We start from the raw sequence: 26896 nt of genomic DNA, 5'->3' as shown, positions 1-26896 counted from the left end.
AGCTAATATATAAATTGAGGGAACTACAGTTTTTTCCCAGAAATATGCACTAATTTTATTCTAATTTTTCATATCAGCAGAACCTAGAGCTATTTTCAAACTGTGGAGTTTTTAAAACTTCGTACACTATAGGGTGTCATTTTTTGGACATTCAATCAGTTTTTATTTTAAAAAAAAAAAGTACTGTTCAGTCATAAAAATTATTTTATAACCCTTTAAGTTTTTGTCAGTTGTTTTACTTAACCTGTTTTAAGTGTTTCTTTGTTGTTGGCCCTGTGCTTCATACCTGGTAGGCTTTTTTTCTTTTTTTTCCAAAAGGGAAAAAATTATAAATTGTTGAAAGAAGAGTATAAAGCACATACAGGTGTTGAAGAAGACTGGCAGGGGGGGGGGGGGGGATGACACTGTACTTTAACTGTTAAGAGAACCACATTGTTCAGTAAAGTACTCAAAAAAACCGTGGCCTACTCTGTAAGCTTATTATTGCTTCTTAATTCTTGTGTTAGCCGTATGTGTCTCCTGATCCGTTGTCTGCAACCAAATATTGGTTAATGTACTGTAGAGATAGCTGTATATGGCTGATTAACCACTAAAATATGATTTAACATGGAGAATATAATAGAAAAAGTTAAAAACAATTGTCAGTATGTGATTATAACAATTATGTTGTACTTTATTTTTTGATAGGTATAATCTTGTGTTTAACACATGTTTGCAATTGGGATCTGTGTGTGAGAGAGAGAGAGAGAGAGAGAGAGAGAGAGAGTTAGTTTCCAGCTTGCAAAGTACACTGAATAATGTGTGCAGTTGCATTCTGAACTGGGCTTTCATTGGGTCACATCATTGCTATATGAATTCTCAACCATTCTTTATTGCCGTAGTACTGGGATTGTTTTTATGTGTATGCTTGTACTATATAATGAGAATTCAAATGTCTTTCTTTTTTGTTTATCAATCATTTCCAATTTTTAACTGCGGTTAAGGGATTTGCATGTATGAAATGTTACACATTCATTTTGCAGGTAAATTTGTTTCATTTATTTATTTTTAAGGCAACTACAAAATATATACACTTACCATGATGTAAATATGCATTAAGGTATCTCAGTGTTCTGTGAAACATCAGAGAAACATGATCGCCGCTGCAGTCACTAAAACATATCATTTCCTGTGCTTGGTGGTCCTTCCTGTTATTTGATAATACTTCTGACAATTGCATCCTTAAGTAAGAGGATTAGAATTAATTATAATTATAATTGATAATCCAATTCTCATGTATTTACAAGGAAAATCTGATGTGGCAGCACCAGTGACTGTTATGGTTAGTGTGTTGCATAAAAAATCCTTTCTCATACACTGTGAAAGGAGAGTAGTTGTGTGTCTACAGATCAGATAACTTATTAAATAAACACTAGTGCCATTACTGACCAGAACTGTATTCAGACAACATCCCATGAATTACGTGTCTGACTGGGTCATTTTCTTGCTTAATCCTGCTGAATTTAACTATAGTGTCATGCATTTATAATGCTCTTCATTAAAAGTAGTATCAAAATAATATCGTGGCCCAGATATGTGCTTCTTACATGTTTAAAGAAAATAGCCCACTATTTCATAGGTGCACTAAACAGTGATTATCAAATATGTCACTTCAAAAATGGCAGTAAGCTCAGCTTTTATTAAGAATGAAAGCTTGTGTGGCATCTAAGAAATGCTCAAGGCAGATTGATGTACTTTTTCCTATAACTACTCAAAAATCTGATTAAATGTAAGAATTCTGTTATGTGGGAAGAAAAGCATTTGTTACTAAACTAGTTTGCCAATTTAAATACAGAAATGACACTCACTATCTTAATATTTCTTGTAATTTTCAATTATATTTTTGCTTGAAAATTTACTAGTTAAGCAGTGATTTTAAACACACTTTCTCTGAAGCTATAAAGAATTTAAAATTAAGACTTAAGACTATGGTCTTGAGGACAGATGCAGCATTCAACTTTGTTCTATGACCATCTTGCATGCAAATAATGCTTGGCTCAAAAGTAAATGACTTCACATTTCTGTAGTGATATTGAAATGAAGGGTGTGGGGGTCTATAAAAGAGTGGAACTGCATGCAGCAGGTGACTAAAAGGATATCTTCTGTAAAAAGGAAGAATCTTTGTCTTTATATGTCAATGTGCACACTTTGTTAATTCACTACATTAAATTGTTACACTACTTGCTCCATTGAAACCAATTTACTAAATGTTCTTTTGAAGTTTTGTCTGTACAATTTTTGTATTCTAGGCTCCCTGCTCTTGGAGTCCAAGATTCAACCTGACACTGCATACCAAAAGCAGCAGGTAAGGGACTTATATTTTACTTCCTGTCTATTTGCTCTTGTGTGGTTTGGGGCTAAAATATTGTAAGGTAATTTTGTTCCCAAGTATGAGTGGAAAATATTAATAGAATCACAACATCTAAATTCATCATTTCTCTTTCTGTAGTTAGAATTGCTAATGATTGCAGTCTTGTATGACTGTATGCTTAACAAATTTGTTTTAAACAAGTATATCTAGCACAAGTGCTTTAAATAAGATTGTTATGGGTCATTGTTCAGAGCTGTTCATAATTCTTTTTCTTTCTGTTTTAGGATACACTTATTGTTTGGTCAGAAGGAGACAATTTTGACCTAGCTCTTAGTTTTCAGGAAAAGGCCGGCTGTGATGAAATTTGGGAAAAAATATGTCAGGTAAGTTATGATAGTTCCATACTCAATCATCAAATTTGTTTCTATTCCATATTATCTCCAGGTAACAACCTGTACCAACAAATATTTATAGAATTTTGTAAATGGACTAATGAATAAAATCTCTGCCTCCTCAATCTCTGTTGTTCTAGTGCTATTATAAGTCCAATGACACTTTTATTGGGCAGAACATCATACATCTAGCTAATCTTGAATGATTTATATGGCTAATCAGTCAGTCACTTGATGAAACACATGGTTCTTAAAGATACGAGATGTCTGTTGATGCAGGTCAGATGGCAAACTTTTCTGACTTAGAATGGCATGATAGCCTCACTGTTTCAGGATATATGCCAACCATGTGAAAACAACTTGTCTCTGTCCCAAGATTCTCATAGACTTACTTACTTTACTTAGTTCATGTCGTTCCCTCTGGAACATAGGGCCGCGATGAAATTCCTCCACCTTGTATGATTTCTAGCAAGTCTCTTCACTTCACTCCAGGTTTTCCCATCCTCTGCAGCTTCTCTCTCGATCGTCCTTTTCCAGGTCTGTTTGGGACAACAATGTTTTCTGACTCCTTGAGGGTTCCAGTCCAATGCCACCCTTCCAACAGCTTCATCTGGTTTCCTCAATGTATGCCCAATCCAGTTCCATTTTCTTTCCTTGATTTGTAAATTGATTGGTTGCTGATTCGTCTCCCCCTAAAGATCTTAATTTGTCATTGTATCTGGCCATCTCACATTTAAAACATGCTGGAGACAGTGGTTGTTAAAAACTTGGAGCTGTTTTTCGATGTAGTTTGTAACCTTCCAAGTTTCGCAACCATAAGACAGAACAGCCTTCACATTGCTATTGAAAAGCCAGAGTTTGGTCTTCTTTGAGGTGTTCCTATTTTTCCAAACAGGTTATAGTTTTACAAATGCACCATTTGTTTTGCGGATGCGACTACGGACGTCGTCCACAATGCCTCCTGTAGTTGTGACTGTACTTGAGATAGAGGAAGGATTGGACCTGTTCTGCATTCTCTCCATTAATGGCCAGCTTAGTCATGATGTTCGAATTTATCCACATTTCTTTAGTTCTGTGAACATTTAACTTGAGGCCTGCAACTTCTGCCTCTCTCTGTAACCTGGCCAGTTTCTCCTTGATGTCTTGATATCATTGTGCCATTAATCAGATGTTGTCTGTGAAATCTAATTTTCGGGCCTGTCCCGCACCCCCCAATGCACAGATCTCTTCCGTCACCCCCCATTACTCTCTTCATCATATGGTCCAACAACAAAAGAAATAGTGTTGGTGAAAGAATACATTCTTGTCGTACTCTGGAATTAACTTAGAAAGGCTCTGTTAATTCTCCATTATATAGTACTTGGCATTCATAGTCTTCATACATTTCCTTGATGGTGTTAATAATCTTCGTTGGAATGCCATATTTTGCAAATGTATCCCACATGAATCTTCGATTGACAGAGTCGAAAGCCTTTTCAGAGTCAATGAAGATAAGGTAGAGGGTGTGTTGCTACTCCGCACTTTGTTCCAGAATAATTCTGAGAGTATTGAAAAGGTCCACACAGCTTCGACGTTTTCTAAAACCCACCTGCTCTTTCCTCAGTTGTCCTCCACAGAATCCTTAATGCGGTTTACAATGATCCTCAAAAGTACGTTACTCGGTACTGACAATTGAGTAATGCCCGCCAGTTGTTGCACTTAGTAACATCTCCTCCTTTTTTGGGTATTTTCGTGATAATACCTCATTTCCAATCTGTTGGCAGTTTCTTCTCGAAGAGGATGTACAATAACTCGACAGTGGTGTCCAAGTCTGTTTTCAGCATCTCAGATGGTATACTATCTGGTCCTGGTGCCTTCCCAATCTTGATGTACTTCAGCGCTATTCGAATTTCTGATTTCATGGTTGCATTTACACCAATGCTGGGTCTAGGATCGTTGTATTCCATTTGTTGTTGTTCTTCTACCTCACCACCAAGGTCTCTATTTAGAACTTTGTTAAAGTGTTCCTTCCACTTAAGTGATTGTTCTTCATGTGTAATTAGTATCTCCCCTTTCTTATTCCTTGCTGGTCAGTTCCTCTGGAAGCTTTTCTCAGAGAGCATCTTAGTGACATACAGTTCTTTCACAGCCTCCCTCCATGCTGCCTATTCTGCTCTGTCAGCCTGTTCATCTATACATCTTCTGTGGTCTCTTCTCACACTCCTTTTCACTTCCTTAACTGCAGCTCTATAATCAGCCTATGCCTGTGCTTTTTGTTGCCTGGTCCTGCTCTGGTTTACTCTTCCCTTAGCCTCCTTTCTATGGGTGATCTTCCTCCAGGTATGTTCGGACATCCAATTTCTCTGCAGACCATTTTTAAAGCCAAGTTGTCTCTCACTCACTTGCACAGAAGTATTCTTAACTTCTGTCCACATTTCCTCCATGTCCTTATCCTCGGTCGTCTCCAGTTCCAGCACCTGGAATCTATTCCGGAATTCCAGCTGGAACCCCTCGGCTATCTGTGGATCTTTCAGTTTACGTACATAGAATCTTCTATTCCTTGGCTCAAATTTCTTTCTGGAGATAACAATCTTCATTCGGAAACTGGCAGTAACAAGATGGTGGTCACTACTTGCGTCTGTTCCTCTTCTATTCTGCACATCTTCCAGGCTCCTCTTAAACTTGCTGGATACTGTGATGTGATCGATTTGATTTTCTGTAATATGATCTGGGATACCCATGTTATCTTATGACATCTCCAGTGAGGAAGCAAGGTCCCTCCTATTACAAGGTCATGCACAGAAGTCACTAAATCTTTCCCCATTATCATTCATTTCACCCAAGCCATGTACCTCCATTATCTGTTCCAGCCCATCATTGTTATCTTCCACCTTGGCAGTTACGTCTCCCATTACAGTGAGTTTATCTTCCTTGCTCAATTTCCTTACAGTTTCTCATAGTAGGTAATAGAACTACTCCTTTTTCTCAATCTCTGATGTCTGTGGAAGCATAGTATCGGATGAGCGCCACATTTCGGACCTTCATCTTAAATCTGGCTGTCATGATCCTACTGGACACAGGTCTCCATTCTAGAAGGCTCTTCTTTGCAGCAATAGCCCAACTCCATCCTGGTGTTCCTTTTCATTTTCACATCCTGAGTATAAAAACGTAATTCCATCCGAGGTCTGCATTTCATCAAAATCTGGCCACCTCACTTCACTCAGTCCCAGGATATAAAGCTTATAGTTATTCATTTCCCTGGTCACTTGTTTCAGCTTATTACTCTCCCTCAAAGTTCGTATATTCCAAAAGCCAATTTGCGTTTTCCTTTTCATGCCAAAGGTTGTCATCAGTTTATCCATCTGGTTTTGTATTCTTATTTTGGTTTCAGTAATCACGTTATTTAAAAATGGCAGGTGATTGGTCCACTGCTTCCAATTGCCTTGATTGTGCTGCCACCTTATTGCCCAGGCACTGACGATTTACCAGATATTCGGCATATGGGCTTGGCATTTCCTCCACACCCCTATACGTTGTTTAACTGCCAGCATCAGTTAAGTGGGGGAAATGGAAAGGAAAAGAAAAAGGATGGGCTAAGGATAGGAAAAGGATAGGAGGCAGGTTTTTGTTTGGTCGATGCGGGACGCACTTTGTCTGGCTCCTCCCCTTTGACCTGTCCGGCATGGGTGACCCTGCTGGTAGCTATGCTACTTTCTGCGTAGCTCTCCGGACAAGGATCTCATAGAACTTACTTCAGTTACAATGATGTCTCAGATTGTCTGCGTAAAAAAGTAATTAGGTTGTTGTTGTTGTTGTTATTATTAATGATGGTGGTGTCCATGTTCAAAGAAAAGTTCTGCATGAAATTCTGATAGGTGAAATTTGATTTCAGTGGTGTAACTATCACTAAAGTCTTTGTGGTACTTATTTTGTTCATAGAACAGAGTTTTTCATGCAATTTACAAATTGGTACTGGATATATAACAGGGTGTACACATCCCAGGATAACCAAGAAAAACCCGGGAATCTTTTTGTCTGGGAAAAACCCAGGAATTTTTCCTTGTTTTAGTTTTCAGTTAATTTTTTGTAATTTTGACCGGCAAGAACTGATACTCTAACAAAGAATTTTACCTTAGCCCTCTGCTGCAGAAATAAAACATAAATGAGAATAACACCATATTAAAATTTAAATTTGCAAAGAAAATATGTCATTTATAACAACAAAACACAGCGCACATACAAGCGTATGCCAACAGCAAAATGTTTCAAAGGCTTTAGAACGAATACCATGCAATATCTCGTAATAGTAAACTGCCTATGATAAGTGTGTTGTATTACATTTCTAACCCCCCCCCCCCCCCACACACACACACACACACACACACACACACACACACACACACACACAAGCGACAGATCACAGCGATCTGTCGCATGGGCGACCGATCGCTTCGTAGATTGTGCGTGTGTGGGCAAATTGCAGCTATCAGTCACTGATCACTGGTCGCATGGAAATCCCAGGCAGTCCAGTGGATCTCATGCAATTTGTGCATGTAGTATGGCTGCCTGGCTGATTTAGCAGAGATGTGTGGCAATATGGCAGCAGCCTAGTTATCGATATGTGAAGCTTGATTGTGCAGTTTTGTTTCATTTCGCTTTTTCCGTGTTGAGTAAGGGATGTACATTAGAATTTAACGTTATCCTGGGACCATGATATACCCTTGAAAGTGAAGTAGATCCCGGAGTTGCCATTTACATTAAGAAGTAGTCAAAATACACCCTCCAGTTCTGCAGTGATTAGCATTTTTAAGCTTGTGCTATAGAAATAGAATTGATGGGAAATTCATGGTCATGATACTGTGGACACCCTCTCATGATTTTGTGTTATTTATGAAATAATTATACACATTACTTAAATTTTTACTTCTAAACAGAATGACATACGTACCTACAGTAATGTTAAGAGAACATTTAAATTTAAATGTTAAGAGCAAATTTATTACACAATTATACTCAAATCCCTTGCCATTTAATGTAAACTAACTCACCTTCGTACAATTTATAACAAGGGTTACAGTAATCAGTAGAGCTGCTGTTGACAACATCTCTACAGACATATCAAGTAAATTGTGGAAATACTTGCAGTCAAATTATAAGACTAATGAATTAAAAGTAACTGAGGACTTATAAACGTAAAACAAATTGTATTGTCACACTAGAAAGATGTGCACGACCAATTTGGTGTCTGTGAAAAATGTAATATATTTTGTAAAGTAACTTACAGTTCCCAAGAAAAGTGTTGCATAACAAGTTTAATAAATTATAATTCTCATTTATTGTAAATTTTATGTTTTGCAAGTATTTTTGGGGATGCGGAAATCAGCTACAACTGCTGTGAAAACTTGTATAGCAGAACTTCTTGACACAATGAAGTTCACAATACTGTTTGAAATTGCTTGGCAAATTTTTTGCTTGTGGGGTGTCAAGATAAGCGAACAATTATAAGCAGTATTGCATTCAGTGGATTGCTGTGATCCGTAGCTTCTGTATGGGGCCCTTAACAGGTACCAGGAAATTATTGCAAATAGAAATTCTACTTTCGAAGTAAATTATCATTTACACAAGATGAATTGTGTTACATGTGATGATGTGCAATGAATTTTTAAAATCGTATAGTTTTTAACTTTCATTCAAAACTTAACTCTTAGAGAACCAGCTGCATAGAAAAATTTCAAACCCAGAGAACCAGCCATTTATGCCATTATTTAAAATTTGACTGGCAAATTTGTGTTTGATATATCTTAAAGGGTAAACACATGCTAAAAAAGACCAGTGTTATTTGTGAAAGCTTAGTTTTTCTTGTAGCTGTACTGCTTGTGTACCTGATGGTTATAATTAAACTTTCTCTATTTAACACTTTATAACATGAAAACTAATTGGCGGAAGAGTACCAAACTTGGTAGCATTAATATCAAGGACATAGGGAAGAGAAATAATGCAAAATCAATTCAATTGAAACACTTTTAATGTGCTGCTATATTACATCATAACCATTACATACCGGTACCATTACTGCAACAAAAGGGGCTTAATATGGTGCCCATCAGTGCCCAGAAGAGTCTGAAAGTGCAGGATTGCATTTTGCACAGCAGAACAAAGCATGCCCGTAGGTGTGCTGGCTACCTCTCTTGATATGCTGTGCACCACATTAGCACATGTGTGAATGTTCGTTCCCCTGGTAAACCCTTTCCTTTAGGTAGCCCCACAACTAGAAATCACATGTATTGAGATGAGGTGATTGAGCTGGCCAAGCACTTGGAAACAGTCGGCTGATAATTCGATCATTTCCAAATGTGTTTCAGAGGAGCAGGTGAACTTCATCGGGCCCCATCTTGCATGAAAACCGTTGAGTTTAGTGCGTGTCTCTCATGTAGGGCGGGTATGACATGCTGACGTAGCATATCACAGTAACGGTCAGTCACACTGCTTTGGCCCTTGAGCACCAACCTGTCTAAGGGCCAATGGTGAACGTAGCCACAAAGCCACACCATATGGTGACATGTTCACCATACAAAGGAACTTCATGCAGAATGACTGGAGGTGAAGATCCCCACACTTAGCAATTCTGTGTGTTGACCTCACCCATCAGAGAACAATGAACTTCGTCTGTCTATAGGATAGTCCAGAACCAGCCCTCGTCATCTTCAATCCTTGCGATAAAGTGGAGAGTGAAGTCAACACGTTGTTTTGTGTCCTGTGGTGTAAGCTGCAGTACGGTATGGTTCTTGTACGGATACCACTTGAGAATGGTTCAAAGCACCTTCCGTACAATGGACCTTGGGATTGTTCAACTTTCATGACACAGTACACACACTGCCTGACAACCGGGAATTTTGTGCAGCATTGTCTGCCGTAGCAACAGCAATTACATCAACCACCTGTGGTGCAATCGGTCGTCAGCCTCTTCCCGGAGCGATGCCCAGTTCTCCAGTTGATTCGAACTACTTCATCATACTCCGCACAGCCAGCGATATTCTCGGAAGTGCAGCTGCAACATTACCGTAATTTTGATAATTGAGCTTCACCAATAATGCCCTGCTGCTTTCGTCCAAGTTCATGTTGACATGTCAACAAGTGCACTGCGACTGGTCAGGTGTGTGTGACTATGAATCACAGTGACTGATTATGACACCTGGTGGCCATAGTTGGAACTGGGCGGTGGCATTGTGACACATGGAAATCATGCACCCCCTACTCTAGATATTAATGCTGCCAAGTTTGGTACTCGTATAGTGATTAGTTTCTGTCATAATGTGTTAAACAGGGAAAGTTTAATTATAACCACACATTATTAATTTAAACTATCAGTTTTCTTATTTGTGTGTTCATGCCATTGGTGATTACAACACGTATCCTATGCTCTGAGTATCTGCTGTTATTGGCTGGCAAGATTCTGTAACATGAGATGTGATCGGCTAACAAAAGTGCATTGTAGTCTTGATTTCTCTGCTGCAGAAGCTACTTTGTTTTAATTGGTTGTTTTCAAATTTATACTTCAATTCTATGAAAATAATGCAGTGTACGTGTTGCTGCGCATCAAAGATCATTCCGAAACACGTTTTTTTGCTGGGTTTAATTTCCTAAAGTGCCGGGATGTTCTGCACCAGTGTGTGAAACCTTTACCTTTCAAAGGATTGATAAGAATGGAGGTACACTGTCACTTGATGTGGAAAAAGTGTACTTTCACCTGGGAAACTGTATTTTTAACTGGGAAATCCAATGTATAGTGTGTGTGTGTGTGTGTGTGTGTGTGTGTGTGTGTGTGTGTGTGTGTGTTTTCCACTTATACACCCTGGATAACTTCAGTGACAATATTTGTGATAGATTTGTAACTAGTGGTGCACAATTGTATTCCTAACCAATGATGTGATTATGTCTCTTTCCCCTTCTTCTGTTTTGATGCCAGTAAACTATTTCGAGAACGTTTTGTTGTTATTGTCATCCGAAGGCTGGTTTGATGCAGCTGCCCACTCTACTCTGTCCTGTGCCGGCCTCTTCGTCTCTGCACAATCACTGCAACCTGTGAGGATGTGCTGAAAAGTAATGCCTCTGAATTTTTTGTGTGAAAACTCTTAAGACATTTTCAAAAACAAACATTGTTAACATTCTGCGTCTTTATTCTTCTTGTCTACTTATTTGCAGCCCTCTGCCCTTAAAGGGCTCCGAATTTTAGCGTGTAACATGTTGGTGTGTAATATAATTGCTGATGCATGAGAAACAGTGTGCTGCAATTGAGTTTGGAATTTCAAGAGTTCATCCACACATGGAGCACATTCCCCTGCAGCATGACAATACCAGACCTTACACAGTTGAATGCCTTAGGTTTACTGTCATCAATCATCTCCATACAGTCCCAACTTGCCCCCATCCAATTTTCATTTGTTTCGAAAACTTAAAGGCACCTTCAAGGACTTCACTTTAATAGTGATGAAGTGATGCAAGCAGAGGGCTCTGTCAACAATATGAAACATTCTACAATAATGGTAAAAACAAACTGACTTCTCAATGGAAGAAATGTTTTCATTGTCAGGGTAACACTATTGAGGAATAAAATATGTAGACATAAAGAATAAGGTGTAGAATGCTAATAACATTTTTTTTATTTAAAAAGCATTAAGAGTTTTCGCATAAATTCTGAGGCATTACATTTCAGTACACCCTCACACATGCATTTGAATGTTGTACTCAAGACTTTGTCTGCTTCCATAATTTTTACCTCACAAATTTCCCTCCATTAGCAAATTGATAATTCCTATTAGCACCCTCTCATGTACCTTAATAATTCTGAGGGAATGTTATTTGCACCAGCAGCTTTGTTTCAAATTACTATTTTCAGTGCGTTGTCGAATTATTGTCGCAGTATCATATCTCTCTATTCATATTCATCTGTATCCTCTTCCCTTTCTGCAGTTATTGTCTTCAAGTTTGATAATTGTGCAAGATGCTAGATAGAGGCCAAAGGCTGCTGTTCAATGTCAATCTGACAGGATACATCTTGTTAATTTGAGGATTTCATTTTGGTGCCAAGGATGCATGAAAATAATGTGTTCAGATCTACAGCAATCACATGTTCATTGACTGCTGTGTAATAGTGTCCTCAGCTGCTTAATACAGTTTGCTTAAAGTTACATGTCCTTTACTGCGAGACGTGTATCCAGTGTCTCGGACATTTAGGCTAAAAATTACACAAATTGTAAAGGATTCTAAACTAAGGATTTAGGAATAATGAACCAATGGTTCTAAAGATATCATTCTGTAACTGACAACGTAATGTTTGTGGAAGATAGAGCTTTACTAGAAGAATTTACAAGTAGCAAAAAGAAGAAGTTGTTCTCCATCTATCTACCCCTCCTCTTCCGCAGTCAGCTCAATACCCTTTTCTTCGTTTGTTTTGCCACTTCCTTTCTTCTCCCCCCCCCCCCCTCCCCCCCCCCCCTTTCCATCTCTTATAATAGTCTTTTCTTTTCTTCGCCGGAACAGTGACTATTGCCAAGCTGATTCATGATTATTCTGTTTTGTATCTAGTAACTGTAGGTGTGTACTTCATGCAGAGAGTATCCAATTTCCTTATAAGACTGCCATTTCTGGTACTTCCGTGTGATTGTCATGTAGGAGACAGCACCAGACGTGTTTTGAACTGCACCCCATTTCATTTGCAGAAATTGATACCTCTGTGTAACAATGGTAGAATCTCCTTTGCTATTGGAAACAGGTTATTGTACAGCACAATTAGTGAGATAGTAATTTTATAGTTATTATTACCTTAAGCATACATAAGACGAAAACAACTATGTCAGATGGTTTCAGATATACAACAAAATTTTTAATAATACCTTTATGTTACATGTTTCACATTTCAGTCTGTAACACACACACAGTAACCACCAATACTACCTCTGAAGTAGTTCTTAATTTGTGACCTTGGTTTATCATGTTATGTGCCCATCAGCAAATTCTGTAGGGAATAAGTATGGTATTGCATCACATAGTATAGACTATGTTTTTATCATCAAACTCATAATTGGTTTTGCTAATTCCACATAAGCCAGAGGAAGAAATGATCCTACAGTCTCAAACAAAGAAAAATTCCAGTAGCAGCTGTGGTGGTTATTTTATTATTTCTTTCATACACTATGTAACAGTTGTGGCTCATAAATGTAAAGTTTCTGAATATCTGTTTACCTGTTACAGGTTCAGGGAAAAGATCCATCAGTTGACATTACTCAGGACATTGTTGAGGAATCCGAAGATGAACGTTTCGATGATATGTCAGATTCAGCACCTCCAATAGAGCTGCCTCCTTGTGAATTAAGTCGCTTAGAAGAAATTAATGAGGTAATGTTGTTGTATTATATAAAACAGTGGAAAATCAGGTACTGAAGATAAATATCTATGTGATTCTATAATGTTGCTCACCAAAGAGGCACAAAGCAGTTGACAGATAAATAGAAAAAATAATAGTACTAATAATAACAATAGTAATAGTAATAATAATAATAATTGGTACAAGAAGCTCCATTAGCTGCATTTTTATATTTATTCCTGTTGTCAGTTTATATCTCATGCGTACCCAACCAATGTGTCTTGCCCTTGTCTCTTTGCCTAGTTGTTGTTCTGCTGCCTTCACCATATCATCACTGAACTGCATCCATTCATTGTATGTTATATTCCTTTCCTCTATTTCAGTCAATAGTTTCTATGCTTCGTTTGAAACTACTGACAACTTTGTAATTTTATTTTATTTTAAAGCAGGTTCCACTAATTTCCTATTTTTCTGAAATTTCATCAATTTAATCTGTGTTTATGACCACTGAATTATGTTTGGAGTCCACATCTGTTCAGGACATGTTTTGGAATTCGGAATCTAGTTTCAAAACCATTATCTTTCATTTCTCTAATGCTCAAATATCAAGCAATGGAAAATTCAGGATGAAATGCAACAGTATAATGAAAAGGATAGCTGTTTTTCACCATGTAGTGGAGATGCTGAGTCACAGGTGGACACAACTTTCTGACATCCTTTTGTAGTGCCTGTCTGCGAGTTAGCATCTCCGCTATACAATGAGTAGCAACTATTCTTTTCATAATGTTGCCTCAAATATCAAGACAAGATAAAATGAGTATGAGGACACACACACACACACGATGAAATGTGAGTATGGTGTCAAAAAGAAATGATTGGTAAGAGATGAAGAGAAAGGCCATCACAAGAATTCTCAACACCAGAGTATCTTTTTTCAAACTGTGTTAAGATTACGTTCTGAATGAGCTGAAAATGAAATATGCAGTTACATTTTAGTCTTTCACTGGACAGAGAAAGAGAACTTGTTAAAATAATTTATGCCTGCATAATGGCATAAGTAGCTGTGCAGAGAAATTTCTACTTTTTTTTTTTTTTTTTTTTTTAATATCTTTCAATTGCTAACTGGTTTAGGCTTCTTCATTTTGAAAGAAATAGATGTATTGTGGGTGTATGCATGTATACCAGCTTTTCATTAAATTATTGTCATGTAATATCTTTGTCTAAATGGCAACAGCAGAAAGCTGTGGTTTCTAGCTCAGCTTTTGGTCAAACTAAAATTTTTGTGACCTGGCCGAATATTCTCTAGTTTATTGGCCACCATCTTGTAAGACAGGAAGCTGTGTCACTATGATGCAAAAGAAAATACTTCCTAGTTCTGTGCTCACATAGATGTGACACATTGTGCGGTCCAGATTTTTAGAGGAACAAATTGAACTATTTGAAAAGTAGTGCATCAGTGGTGACAGTTTAGCTGAACCACTTCAAAACTAGTTTGTAGTTGACCAGAAAGTTGACTCTGCCTAATTTTCACTTACATTTTCCTTATTCATTCTAATTTCATAGTGCAAAAGAATACCAGAAGATGTAGTAGAAAACTATAAATCAGGTACTATATTAGTAATCTCTGTAAGCACATATAATTTGTAAAATTCAGTGTCCCAAACAATGCAAACACCTTTTGAAGGGAGTCGACGTTTAATTTGTTACTGCTAATGATGGTGAAAATTACGAATGAACTTTGCAAGTACTACTTAAGTAGAAGCTGATGTCAACATGTACAAGGGCAGTTACTTCTCAGTAAAAAGTAAAATCAGTTTTGCATGTTTGGCATCAGAACAGATGCATGGTGTACCAGCTGTGTTTGAAGTCGTAATGACACAAATTAAAAATTTTGCAATGTATTTCTGTAAACAGGATACGAAATGTAAATGGGATAGTAAGCGTGAAAGTAGCACAAAAATAATATGCTGGTAAGAGTACTATACATGGTCTGTTTTGATAATAGAGATACATTTATGGGATGACAGAAACGGTTTTCCTGCATAGTATTGCAAACACTTGTCAATTTCATATTGTGCACATATGCAGTAAATGCGTCTTCTCGATTTTAATTTAATAGATTAGTCATAATTTTCTGTTCCCATTTGCAGACAAAACACACAAAAGAAATCATAAAACTCTTAGGTCAAGTGAAAGAAGAAATTATTCTGGCTATATGGGATTGTCTAACAAAGAGTTGTGTTGTTATGCTGATCTGATAGTTCCTAACTTCAGGTTCTGCAACAGTGAATGTCAAATAATGTAAAGTAAAGTCCTTAATAATGTTTGCATGATCCAAGCTTTCTCCCTAAGTGCAATATGACGGACAATGCACACAACAGAAACCTGGAGGCATGTGGATGTTTCTCTGCTTGAAGCCTAGAGATGTCCATCTAGGTTGCAGAGAATTCACTAACAATTATTAAATTATTTTTGGTACAAATGCTATCACAGGGTGTATACGACCCGGGACATCCGGGAAAAACCCGGGAATTTTTTAGTCCGGGAGAAAACCGGGAAAAACCCGGGAATTTTTCTTTGTTTTAGTTACCAGTTAAATTTTTGTGATTTTGACTGGTAAGAACCAATACTCTCACGAAGGATATTACTGTATCCCGCTTCTGCAGAATAATACTGCAGCAACAAAACATGAACGAGGGAAAAAAAAGCGAAAATAAAACTTAAGTCACAACAACAAAACACAGTGCTCTTACAAGCGTCTGCCAACCAAAGTGTGTCAAAGGCTTTAGGAAGAATATACAGTGCTTCCTAACAACAAATTGCCTCCGATGAGCGTGACGTGACAGCTGTTTACATTAGATTCATTTGAGCAGTTGCGGGCAGGCTCTTGCGCATGCGCAGTTGAGTCGCGTATGAGTAGTACCTTCTCGAGCTTCTGGCTACAGATGAGTGGCTGGGCGCCACTATCTAAATTGCTCTGGTTCGGAAATACCGTAGATCCGGGGCTGACGCACAGAGCAGTCTGAGTTGTTGTGGGGAGGTGGGTAGTCTCCATTTGACCTGTGTTTACATTTAGTGATTTTGCTGTTTGCTCTTCGTTTATTGCTCTCACATTAAATGTGAAAACAAAATGGATTTCTGTGGCCGGGAGCTACCAAATGAATTAAAATACGTTCGCATAATTACGGAAGGCTAAAATATGTTGTTAGTTTCAGGTTTTATTTCCACCTTTCCGACAGTCAAGCATTAATCGCCCTGCAGAAGAATGAAGTTAGTTTTGTTGCTTTGCTAAAGAGATTTGGCTTTTATTAATCTTTTGCGTTGAGACAGTCAATTTATTTGAAACGAAGTGTTTAATTTCACACTGTTGGCTAGTTTCAACTGTTCACTGCATCTGAAGTGCATGTTTCCATATTCTAGCTCGTATGGCATTATGCCATAATAAAGAACCAAACATGAGATAATACGGTACTGGTACTCAAGAAAATTTACATCCGAATCTGGTCATACGATTGTGCACTTTAAGCCGAATTATGCATTTTAGTATGGTTCACGAGTTTTATGACATAATGCAAGATCTTTAATGTTTTACATGTACGAACATGCGGGCTTCCTGCGTCATCGTAGCTGCGCAGGCGCAGTGACGCCTGTTATCTGGCGCTCTCTGGCGACTGCTGAAACGAACCAATTTCTAGCAGGTCACGGGAAAATATTGCGAATGGTGGTTTGAAAAGTGTTACTTTGAAAGTAAATTTCCTTTTACGCAAGATGAACTATGTGTAAGAATGTACAATTAATTTCTTAAATCACAGAGCGTTTAACTCTCATTTAAAAATCAACTCTTTGAGGACGACCAGCTTCAAGGATTTCGAGCCTAGATCAGACATTTACGTCGTTATTAAAAATTTTACTGGCACATTTGTGTGATGTATCTTTTAAGTGTAACACTCACGGAAAGATCATCATGTTATATGTGGAAGCTTAGCTTCTCTTGCAGCTTATTAATCTTTGAGGCCAATATTATTTGTGAAAGCTTTGTTTTTCTTGTAGCAACACTATGTATATTAATTTAAACCAATAACTTCTCTTTTTTGTGTGTTCGCGTTATTTAAGAGTGATCTTGCTATTGGTTGACTACATCACGTGTCCTACGCTGTCATGAGGTGGCGAGATCACGTGACATGAGCTATGACTGGCTTACAAAAGCATATCGCAATCTCAATTTCATTGCTTCGGAAAGTAACATCCAGTGTTTGGCGGAATTTGAATTTATACCTCCGTAAAAAATACAGCGTACATGTTGCTGCACATCAAAGATCTTTCCAAAACGTGTTTTTTTCCCCCCTGGGTTTCGTTTTCTAAAGTGCCGGCAGATTCTACGTCTGTGTAGAAAACCATAAACATTCAAAAGACTAATAAGTTTTACAGTGCCAAGGAAAAGTATACTGTCACTTAACATGGATAAAGTGTATTTTCACCCGGAAGAAAGTGTGTTTTCAACCGGGAAATCTGGGGAAAATCCGGGAATTTTCTTTCCTTGTCCATGTATACACCCTGTATCAAATTATGGTTGACATGTGACATGTGGTGGACACTGTGTAAAATACATCTCATGTTGGACGTTGTGAAAAGTTTCACATTTTATTTTTAGTTTGAACTAAAAAAAAATAGCTGACATTTTAGTTTCTGTGATGAACCCAAGTTGTGTATACTTATTTTGTTCATTTTCAGCTTATGGGAAGTAATCTGACATCCCCTATGAGGAAGGAGAAATTGGCTGTGGCTATTGAAAATGAAGGCTACATAAGAAAGTTATTGAATTTGTTCCATATGTGTGAAGACCTAGAAAACACTGAAGGTCTTCATTACCTATATGAAATATTCAAAAATATATTTTTGCTTAATAAAAATGCATTGTTTGAAGTCATGTTTTCAGGTAAGTTTTACTATTAATTACGGGTACATTTATGAAGACAAGTAGTCATAAATATCTACTTAAGAACAATACACACAGTATAGTTTCAGTTGGCTTGACAATTGTTTGTATGTATTAAAAATTAATTTGCCTTGTTTTATTTGTACAGCTGAAGGGATATGTAGCAAGTGGCTTTTAGATGACAGTTCTAAGCTAATGGATAGGAAACAGGATTGTGGAGGGAGGTGGGTCAAATGTTAGCAATGAAATTTTCAGATTAATTTTGTATAGCAAGTAACATATGGAACCTATAGGAACACGAACACTGGAAAATGCAAATTGCAAAACAATTTTACTTTTGGTGTAGCCTCATAACTCATTACAAATTTTATCAAGAGTCCATCAGTCAATCATTGACTGACGGATGAGGCTATACCAAAAGTAAAATTGTTTTGCAATTTGCGTTTTCCAGTGTTCGTGTTCCTATAGGTTCCACATGTTACTTGCTATACAAAACTAATCTGAAAATTTCATTGCTAACTACTTTTGTTGATTGTCACCACCCTATCTAAAATACTAGAATAGAAGCTAGAATGTGGCTGTGCATCAGAAAGTTCATGTGGGCATTTTTCAATAGGCTAGATACTAAAATCATTACGTTTTAGAAGGAATAAGGTACTGTAAATTTTCTTAATATGATACCAAAGTACATAAAGTTATTCCTGTTATTTCAGAAGATACAATATTTGACGTGGTTGGATGCCTGGAGTATGATCCCGCATCCCCAACTCCAAAACGTCATCGGCAGTACCTGAAACAGTTGGCTAGGTAATTTTACAAATTTTATGATAGTACTTAGTTTGTGTGTATTGTCACGTCATTGCTGCTTTGAAAAAATTGTTTACTGGATGTATATAATTTTTTTCTGTGTTGTCAGGTATAAGGAGGTTATACCAATCACAAACCCTGAGCTACTGGCAAAAATTCATCAAACGTACCGTGTCCAGTACATTCAGGATGTTGTTCTTCCCACACCATCAGTGTTTGAGGATAATATGCTTTCCACTTTATCAAGTTTTATTTTCTTTAATAAAGTAGAAATTGTGCAGCTTATACAGGTATGTTACATGAAATATAAATAGACTATGGTATTTCTGCATCGTGGCAAAAGTTTTCATTGTTGCCAATCTTTCAGGATGATGAAAGGTTTCTGACGGAGCTGTTTGCTTTACTGACAGATGAGTCAACAGATGACTTGAAACGTAGAGATCTGGTGCTGTTTCTCAAAGAATTCTGCAATTTTTCTCAAAATTTGCAGCCATTAGGAAAAGAGTCATTTTATAAGGTGTGTGGCAGTCAACTATTCTAACAATATTTTATAGTGTTATTTCATTGCATAAAACTCATTTGGTTTTGCAGACCTTATCCTCCTTGGGAATACTGCCCGCTTTGGAAATAACTCTTGGAGCTGATGATCCTCAGACAAAAACAGCATCTATAGATATCCTTACATATATAGTCGAATATTCTCCGTCCGTTGTTCGCGAATATACTCTGCAACATACCAATAACACTGACGAGGTAAGTGAAAACTGGTCTGTGCTGAGTGTTGTTTGATGTGTTATGCTGTAGATGTTTTTTAGGTAGAAACCAATAGTTGCTCTGAGGAGTCTTAATAGATATTCATTTACTGTAATATGGTTTTTATTCTTTATATTGTGCTGTTGTCAACCATAAATTATAAGTAAAATAGATATTTTACTTAGCATGTGACTTATTTGTTCTTGAACTAATGTTAGTCGGACATTACTTGATAGAATGTACAACCCAGTTATATATGCATGCTGAATATTGGCTGTTAAGATCAGGAATTGTTATCATTATTTGATGATAGATTTAATACTGCCTTTTATGGAAGTACTGTTGTTGGTGCATTCTTCACTTGTCAGTATTCAATAGTGCTTATGATTATCGTGGATAGTCACGCTATGGACCAACAATATTCTGATTACCCTTTATTTCACACTCCAGCAGTATCTGAGTGAAATATAACTTACATTGCTTTGACTAATTTCTCTAGTGGTGATGTCACTGAGGAAAATGTTAAAAATGCTCCGTCTTGCAATGCAGTTACTCTTGTTATGAATGCTTAAGAAGAATATTTGGTGAAAATCCTTAAAACACTGTCTTTATTTTAAGAGAAGAAAATAAAACCAAAGTTCCAAGCCGGCCGAAGTGGCCGTGCGGTTAAAGGCGCTGCAGTCTGGAACCGCAAGACCGCTACGGTCGCAGGTTCGAATCCTGCCTCGGGCATGGATGTTTGTGATGTCCTTAGGTTAGTTAGGTTTAACTAGTTCTAAGTTCTAGGGGACTAATGACCTCAGCAGTTGAGTCCCATAGTGCTCAGAGCCATTTTTGAGCCAAAGTTCCAAAATATATTGCATTATAGAAGTTAAAGTTTCTCCCATTATTTTCCAACCGTTTTACGGTAAAGTATCTTACGGAAGTAGAACATATCCCAGAAAAACTTTTTGAGAGGTAGTGTTTTTTGCAGTTGGTTTTTGAGACTTCATATGACCATATGTACAAATGTCACTGTAAAGACAGTGAGGAAAGAGAGCATGTCACTAAAATTAATGTATACAATGTAATATAAGTGGTAGTAAAAATAAGAAAGCAGATTCTGAATTAATATAAATGTTACACATGTAATTATTTCCAGATAATTTGGTAAAACTTTTTTGATTGATCAGTGAAATACAAAAAAAATTAATTGAACTAATTTTGTAATGGTAGGTGATTATATTCAGATTGACTAAATGGTTAGTACATTTGCTACTTGCTTGATTCCGTTACCATTGTTTTGCATAATGTTTCCTCTTGCAGGATCAGATGTTAATTAATGTCGTTATAGAGCAAATGATCTGTGATACTGACCCTGAACTTGGGGGTGCTGTACAGCTTATGGGAATTCTAAGGATACTTCTTGATCCAGAAAATATGCTTGCTTCTTTGAATAAGTCCGAGAAGACAGATTTTTTAAACTACTTTTACAAGCACAGCATCCATGTTTTAATTGGTAAGTGATAAACCTTTATTATTATTATCATTATTATTATTGTAGTAGTAGTAGTTGTTGTTGTTTTTGTTGTTGTTGCTGTTTTTTTTTTTTTTGTTGTTGCTGGTGCTGCTGCTGCCACAGCGGCCACCACCACGGCTACTATTGCTACAAGGTGCAATCAAAAGATTTCTGTTCAGAGCCCTTACAGTCCAGACTTGGTATACCAGTCAGGGAAAAATCACCATGAACAATAAGGCAATTATCCCACCAACACACCAAGTTGAAGATGCTCATTTTGTAAAACACCGTGTCCTGCTGTATGAAAAAGTCCGTGACTCCCTGCTGCACATCCTGATCCGACAGTAATCACCGACTCTTCAAGGCCTTTTTTAAGGGACTGAAGGCATGATAATCGCATGGGGAGAGATCAGGTGGATGCTAGTGTGTCTCCCTCTTGAGTTGGCATAACATTGGCATTATGACATTTGCAATGTGTGGGCATATGTTGTTATCATGCAGCAGAAGCATCTCTTGTTGTGCATCACTCCAGAGTGGTGTTTTCTTGACAAACATGTTGCTCCATACACATTTTCATTTTCTGATGACAGTCTACAGGTGTGTGTCCTTTGGCAGCCAAGAAAAGAATAACAACATGTTGGTCGTTTTGGAAGCATTTGGTAATAACATCACCATAGTTCACATTTCCGCATTTACAGGATGTCTGTCGAAAAGGCACAATGGCACACTAATCCCTTGCCCACATGATGGCCATAATATACTCGCATTCAAGTTTCACTACATTGCATACACGCTGAATCGATGCTTTCACACTGAAGCTTTTTTATCACTCCTTATATTACTAATGGTACTAGCTCTGCTGCCATCACTGACACATCTTTGACGTAGGTTAGTAGCGCCAATAATTTTACCCATTTCTTTTTTTCCTTTTTCTTATCTTGCATGACCCAGATCTTTACTACTACGGAGTCCTCTTCCTGTCACTAAAACTACGTTCCGCTGCTTGACTGTATTTCCTAGTATGTTTATTCTCTTCTGTGTTGCACAGGTTTTCTTCCCATTTGCCATTAGCACCTGTGTTTATAAAACTTCATTTTGTGTTTTTTATTGTTAGTTGTTTCACCTGTGTCAAACATATTTCTAAAATATTGCAATATTACACGTGTGAATAAAAGCAAGTAACCAGTAACAGATTCCAATTTAGAACATTAAAAACTTGGTGTTCAGATGAATCCACGACCCAGCCCTTTTTGCAAATGTTACTGCCACACATTGGCATTTTTCTCATTTGGCATCGACGGTTTGTAATTTGAAAAATGTCTATGCGCATACCAGGGGCGTTTGAAAAGTCCATGCAAAAATAAAAACTACTTACGTGTTTGGGGTAAACCTTTTTTATTTTTTGACATAGTCTCCTTTTAGACTTACACACTTCGTCCAAGGCTGTTCTAATTTGTTGATCCCTTCCAAATAATAGGAATTGTCCAAGTCTGCAAAATAGCTATTAGTTGCTGCAATCACCACCTCGTTTGAATAAAATCTGTGTCCCGCCAGCCATTTCCTCAAATTGGGGAACAAATAGTAGTCTGAGGGAGACAAGTCTGGAGAATGGGGGGGGGGGGGATGTGAAATGAGTTGGAATCCAATTTCCATTAATTTTGTGACCACAACTGCTGAGATGAGTGCTGGTGCATTGTCATGATGGAAAAGGACTTTTTTGCAGTCCAATCGCTGGCATTTTTCTTGCAGCTTGGTTTTCAAACGGTCCAATAATGATGAATAATATGCACCTGTAATAGTTTTACCCTTTTCCAGATAGTCGATGAGGATTATCCCTTGTGAATCCCAAAAGACAGTGCCATAACCTTTCTGGCCGAAGGAATGGTCTTCGCCTTTTATCGGTTCAGATTCTCCCTTTGTAACCCATTGTTTAAATTGTTGTTTGGTCTCAGGAGTATAGTAATATATCCATGTTTCATCCACAGTGGTGAAATGACACTTAAAAGTCTTGCGGATTCTTCCTGAAAAGCTGCAAACCACCCTTGCAACACTTTGCATGATTCTGTTTTTGGTCAAGCGTGAGCAACCGCGGAACCCAGCTTGCAGATAGCTTTCTCATGTCCAAATGTTTATGCAAGATATTATGTACCTGTTCATTCAAGATGCCCACAGCTCTAGCAATCTCACGCACCTTAACTCTTCTGTCTTCCATCACTGTGTCGTGGATTTTATCAATGATTTCTGGAGTCGTAACCTCCACAGGACATCCAGAACGTTCAGCATCACTTGTGCCCATATGGCCACTCCGAAAATTTTGAAACCCCTTATAAACTGTTCTAATCAAAAGTGCAGAGTCACAATAATGTTTATCAAGCTTCTCTTTAGTTAGTCTCCTGAGGTGTTTTTACCTTTCATAAAGTAATGTTTAATCACCATGCAAAATTCTTTTTCATCCATTTTTTGACAATCACTCGACTTCCTTCATTCACATGAATGCCAAACACAAAGAAATAGACCAATATGGCTGAAACTTGGTGAGCGTTCTTTCCAAAGATGCTACTAACTAAACATGACCTTGATACAGGCCGGTGGTGCCATCTCTCAGGCTTTGCATGGACTTTTCAAACGCCCCTTGTATTTTTCTTCCCTCCGCATTTTCTCTGTGTCTGTCTTTTGACTCATTCATTATTTTCTACTTATTATTATCTGTATTATTAATTTTGTTGTATTGATATTGTTACCAAAAATTCACAGGAAATTTTGGTGTTTTTATTGAAAAAAAGGAAGGGGTATCACCGAGTAAAACATTCTGTTTCTTTTTAGTAAATGAATTTTTTTTCTGTGAATCACATATTATTGAGTACTATTTTCCAGATGTTATTAACATAGTGTTGCTTTTTTTGTATAGGCTTCAATAAGAGGGTAAGGTTTTCATGTAATTTCAGGATCACAACAGGCCGCGTTTGCTGTGAGTCCTCAGGCAATTGTATTCATGGTCTCTAGTGTTAAATAAATGCTTGCTTTAATACAAGTATAGTCTACTTCAGAAAATGGTTAGTTGTGGATATTTAGAATAAGTAAATAGAGGAAGGGCTTCTGAGTGCATGCGTTTTATGCATTCAAAAGCTTAGCATTTGCTCTGTGTGTTTTAAAATATCCAAATGTGTGTTGTTGAACTTTGTTTTAGCACCTCTCCTTGCGAACACAGTGGAGGATCGGCCTGCAAAGGAGGATTATCAGACTGTACAGCTGCTTGGTCTTATCCTGGAACTTCTCTCGTTTTGTGTGGAACATCATACATACCACATTAAAAACTGCATTCTTAACAAGGATCTTCTTAGGAGAATCCTTGTTCTTATGAAATCTACTCACACATTTCTTGTTCTCTGTAAGTTACTTATTTTTAATTTCAGTATGATAAGGAATTTTTCTGCTTCTGTCAACTGTCATGAAAAAATCTGTTATTTTTGTAACTAATTGTAAATTTTAGTAGTTAATTTCCAAATAACATTTCTGCATTGTTATTATGTTGATATAAAAGGAAAAGACAGGTGCACTGACCATAGCAAAAGAGTCGCATGCAGCTCGCCATTGATCTAACGGCAGCCCACCCCACATAATTCATTCTGTGTGCGCGTGTGTGTGTGTGTGTGTGTGTGTGTGTGTGTGTGTACTTGAACTTGTGAAATAATAGTGTTTTTGCGCAGAAACATTTTTGTTTTTCTCTTGATAGGCATTGTTGCTCAGGTTCACTGCCCCCCTCCCCCACAGTCTTTGGAGAAGATCTACGAGGGTCACTCCAAAAGAAATACACACTACTTTTGTAAAAATACCGTTTTCATTCTGCATGTGTGAAAGTTTTACAGTGTGTAGATACACCCTTCCTGCTTGTTTTCAAACTTAGCTCAACCTGTTCCCGTGAATGATGCCGTCACAGCATGTCTCCAAGATGGCTGCTACACTTGACGTTCGTCAGAAGCAAGGTGCAGTCATAGAATTCTTGTGCTGCAAAAACGAGACAGTGGGAAACATCCACAAGAGGTTGAAAAAGGTGTATGGAGATGCTGCTGTCGATCGCAGTACAGTTAGTCGGTGGGCAAGCAGGTTACGTGATGAAAGCGGGCACGGCAATATTGGGGATTGTCCTCGCAGTGGGAGGCCTTGTACTGCACACACTCCAGACAATGTGCAAAGAGTGAACGAATTGTCACGCTACGTTGGGATAGGGGAAGGAAGTGTTTGCAGAATACTGAAAGTGTTGGCGTTAAAAATAAGAGTCTGCCACCTAATTTTCTGAATTGCCAGAACAACTATGTAGACAGAAAATTTCTTTCTTGTAACAGGGATTGACATATCAGCAAGTGATGTTTAGAGAACTTGTTAAAGACTCAAGACACCGCAACAGGAATAAGTTTTGAAATATCTCGCCTAATAGCAAAAATTGTTAATTAGAAAAACAGTCTAGATCACACATGTCTCATTTATTGGTGACCAGCTTCAGTCCAAAGGTGGACCATATTCAGACTATACTCCAAACGTGATGTTTGGAGATGGATCATGGATCTGCAGAAGTGTCCAGATACTATGAACTGCTCAGTCAGCTGAGCAGTTGACAGCGTCTGGAGACTTACGCACTTCCTGCTCCTTTGATTTGTCCCCACACATCAACTTTGGAGTGTAGTCTGAAGATGGTTCACCTTTGAACTGAAACAGGTCACCGATAAACATGAGTTGTGTTGTCTAGACTTTTTTTTCCAAAATGTTTTAGAAAATATGTTATAACAAAAACGTTACCGGTCAAAAAGATGGATATTTTGTCAAAAATGTGAGGTAGCTGCTAAAAAATTTGCCTACTGTGAGTTAAACTATTTGAGAAAATATAGTTAAATCAGATGACTGTGAAAGGAGAATTACTGCAATGTCAGTCAGCAAATAGAAAACATCAGTTAAAACATGCTCTAATAAATCTGCTTAATTTTCATTCGCTACTGATGAATCAGTCTCCACACCCTAGCTGTTAGTATTTGTGCGAGGGATAGCTTTTGTGTTTGAAGTATGTGAAGAGTTAACTGGAACAAGTTCATTGTCAGGGGAAAAAATGGGTAGTGATATGTTCACTGGACTCTTGGAACACTTTTTAAGCTTGGATTTAGATCTGACTAAGTTAGCAGGTATTATGGATAAAGGAGAGCATCTTCAAGAGCAGGAATTTGGGTTGGTATCATTACTAAAATAACACGTAGGAGTGCACTGTGAAAAATTGATACAGTTGCTCTGCATAATCTAATAGTAGACTGTGTGTCCAAAGGTAGTAGGTTTCTAAGATGTTATGAAAGTTGTGAGTTAAACAAGTAATTTAATAAAATCTCATGATCTTGAATACCGACTGTTTAAAATTGTGCTTGAAAACATTGTTCGTGAATATATATATATATATATATATATATATATATATATATATATATAAAAACAAAGATGAGGTGACTTACCGAACAAAAGCGCTGGCAGGTCGATAGACACACAAACAAACACAAACATACACACAAAATTCAAGCTTTCGCAACAAACTGTTGCCTCATCAGGAAAGAGGGAAGGAGAGGGGAAGACGAAAGGAAGTGGGTTTTAAAGGAGAGGGTAAGGAGTCATTCCAATCCCGGGAGCGGAAAGACTTACCTTAGGGGGAAAAAAGGACAGGTATACACTCGCACACACGCACATATCCATCCACACATACAGACACAAGCAGACATATTTGGTCTTTAAATATGTCTGCTTGTGTCTGTATGTGTGGATGGATATGTGCGTGTGTGCGAGTGTA

The 26896-nt window shown here is 37.6% G+C and overlaps 1 protein-coding gene across 3 annotated transcripts in view; it reads left to right on the top strand.

Moving 5' to 3' along the window:
* LOC126482311 (serine/threonine-protein phosphatase 4 regulatory subunit 3) overlaps nt 1-26896 on the top strand; it is a 137239-nt gene that overhangs the window by 73897 nt on the left and 36446 nt on the right. For all 3 annotated transcript variants that reach the window (XM_050106351.1, XM_050106349.1, XM_050106350.1), the window contains exons 4-13: nt 2289-2344; nt 2635-2733; nt 12973-13116; nt 17816-18020; nt 18734-18827; nt 18937-19117; nt 19195-19344; nt 19419-19580; nt 20886-21078; nt 24266-24466. In XM_050106351.1, coding sequence (XP_049962308.1) covers nt 2289-2344; nt 2635-2733; nt 12973-13116; nt 17816-18020; nt 18734-18827; nt 18937-19117; nt 19195-19344; nt 19419-19580; nt 20886-21078; nt 24266-24466 — 1485 coding nt within the window. The remainder of the gene's footprint in view (nt 1-2288; nt 2345-2634; nt 2734-12972; nt 13117-17815; nt 18021-18733; nt 18828-18936; nt 19118-19194; nt 19345-19418; nt 19581-20885; nt 21079-24265; nt 24467-26896) is intronic.

This window comes from Schistocerca serialis, chromosome 5, assembly GCF_023864345.2.
Source record: "Schistocerca serialis cubense isolate TAMUIC-IGC-003099 chromosome 5, iqSchSeri2.2, whole genome shotgun sequence".
NCBI lineage: Eukaryota > Metazoa > Arthropoda > Insecta > Orthoptera > Acrididae > Schistocerca > Schistocerca serialis.
Note: the sequence above shows the minus strand (reverse complement) of the source record. Positions and strands in the feature narration are given on the sequence as shown.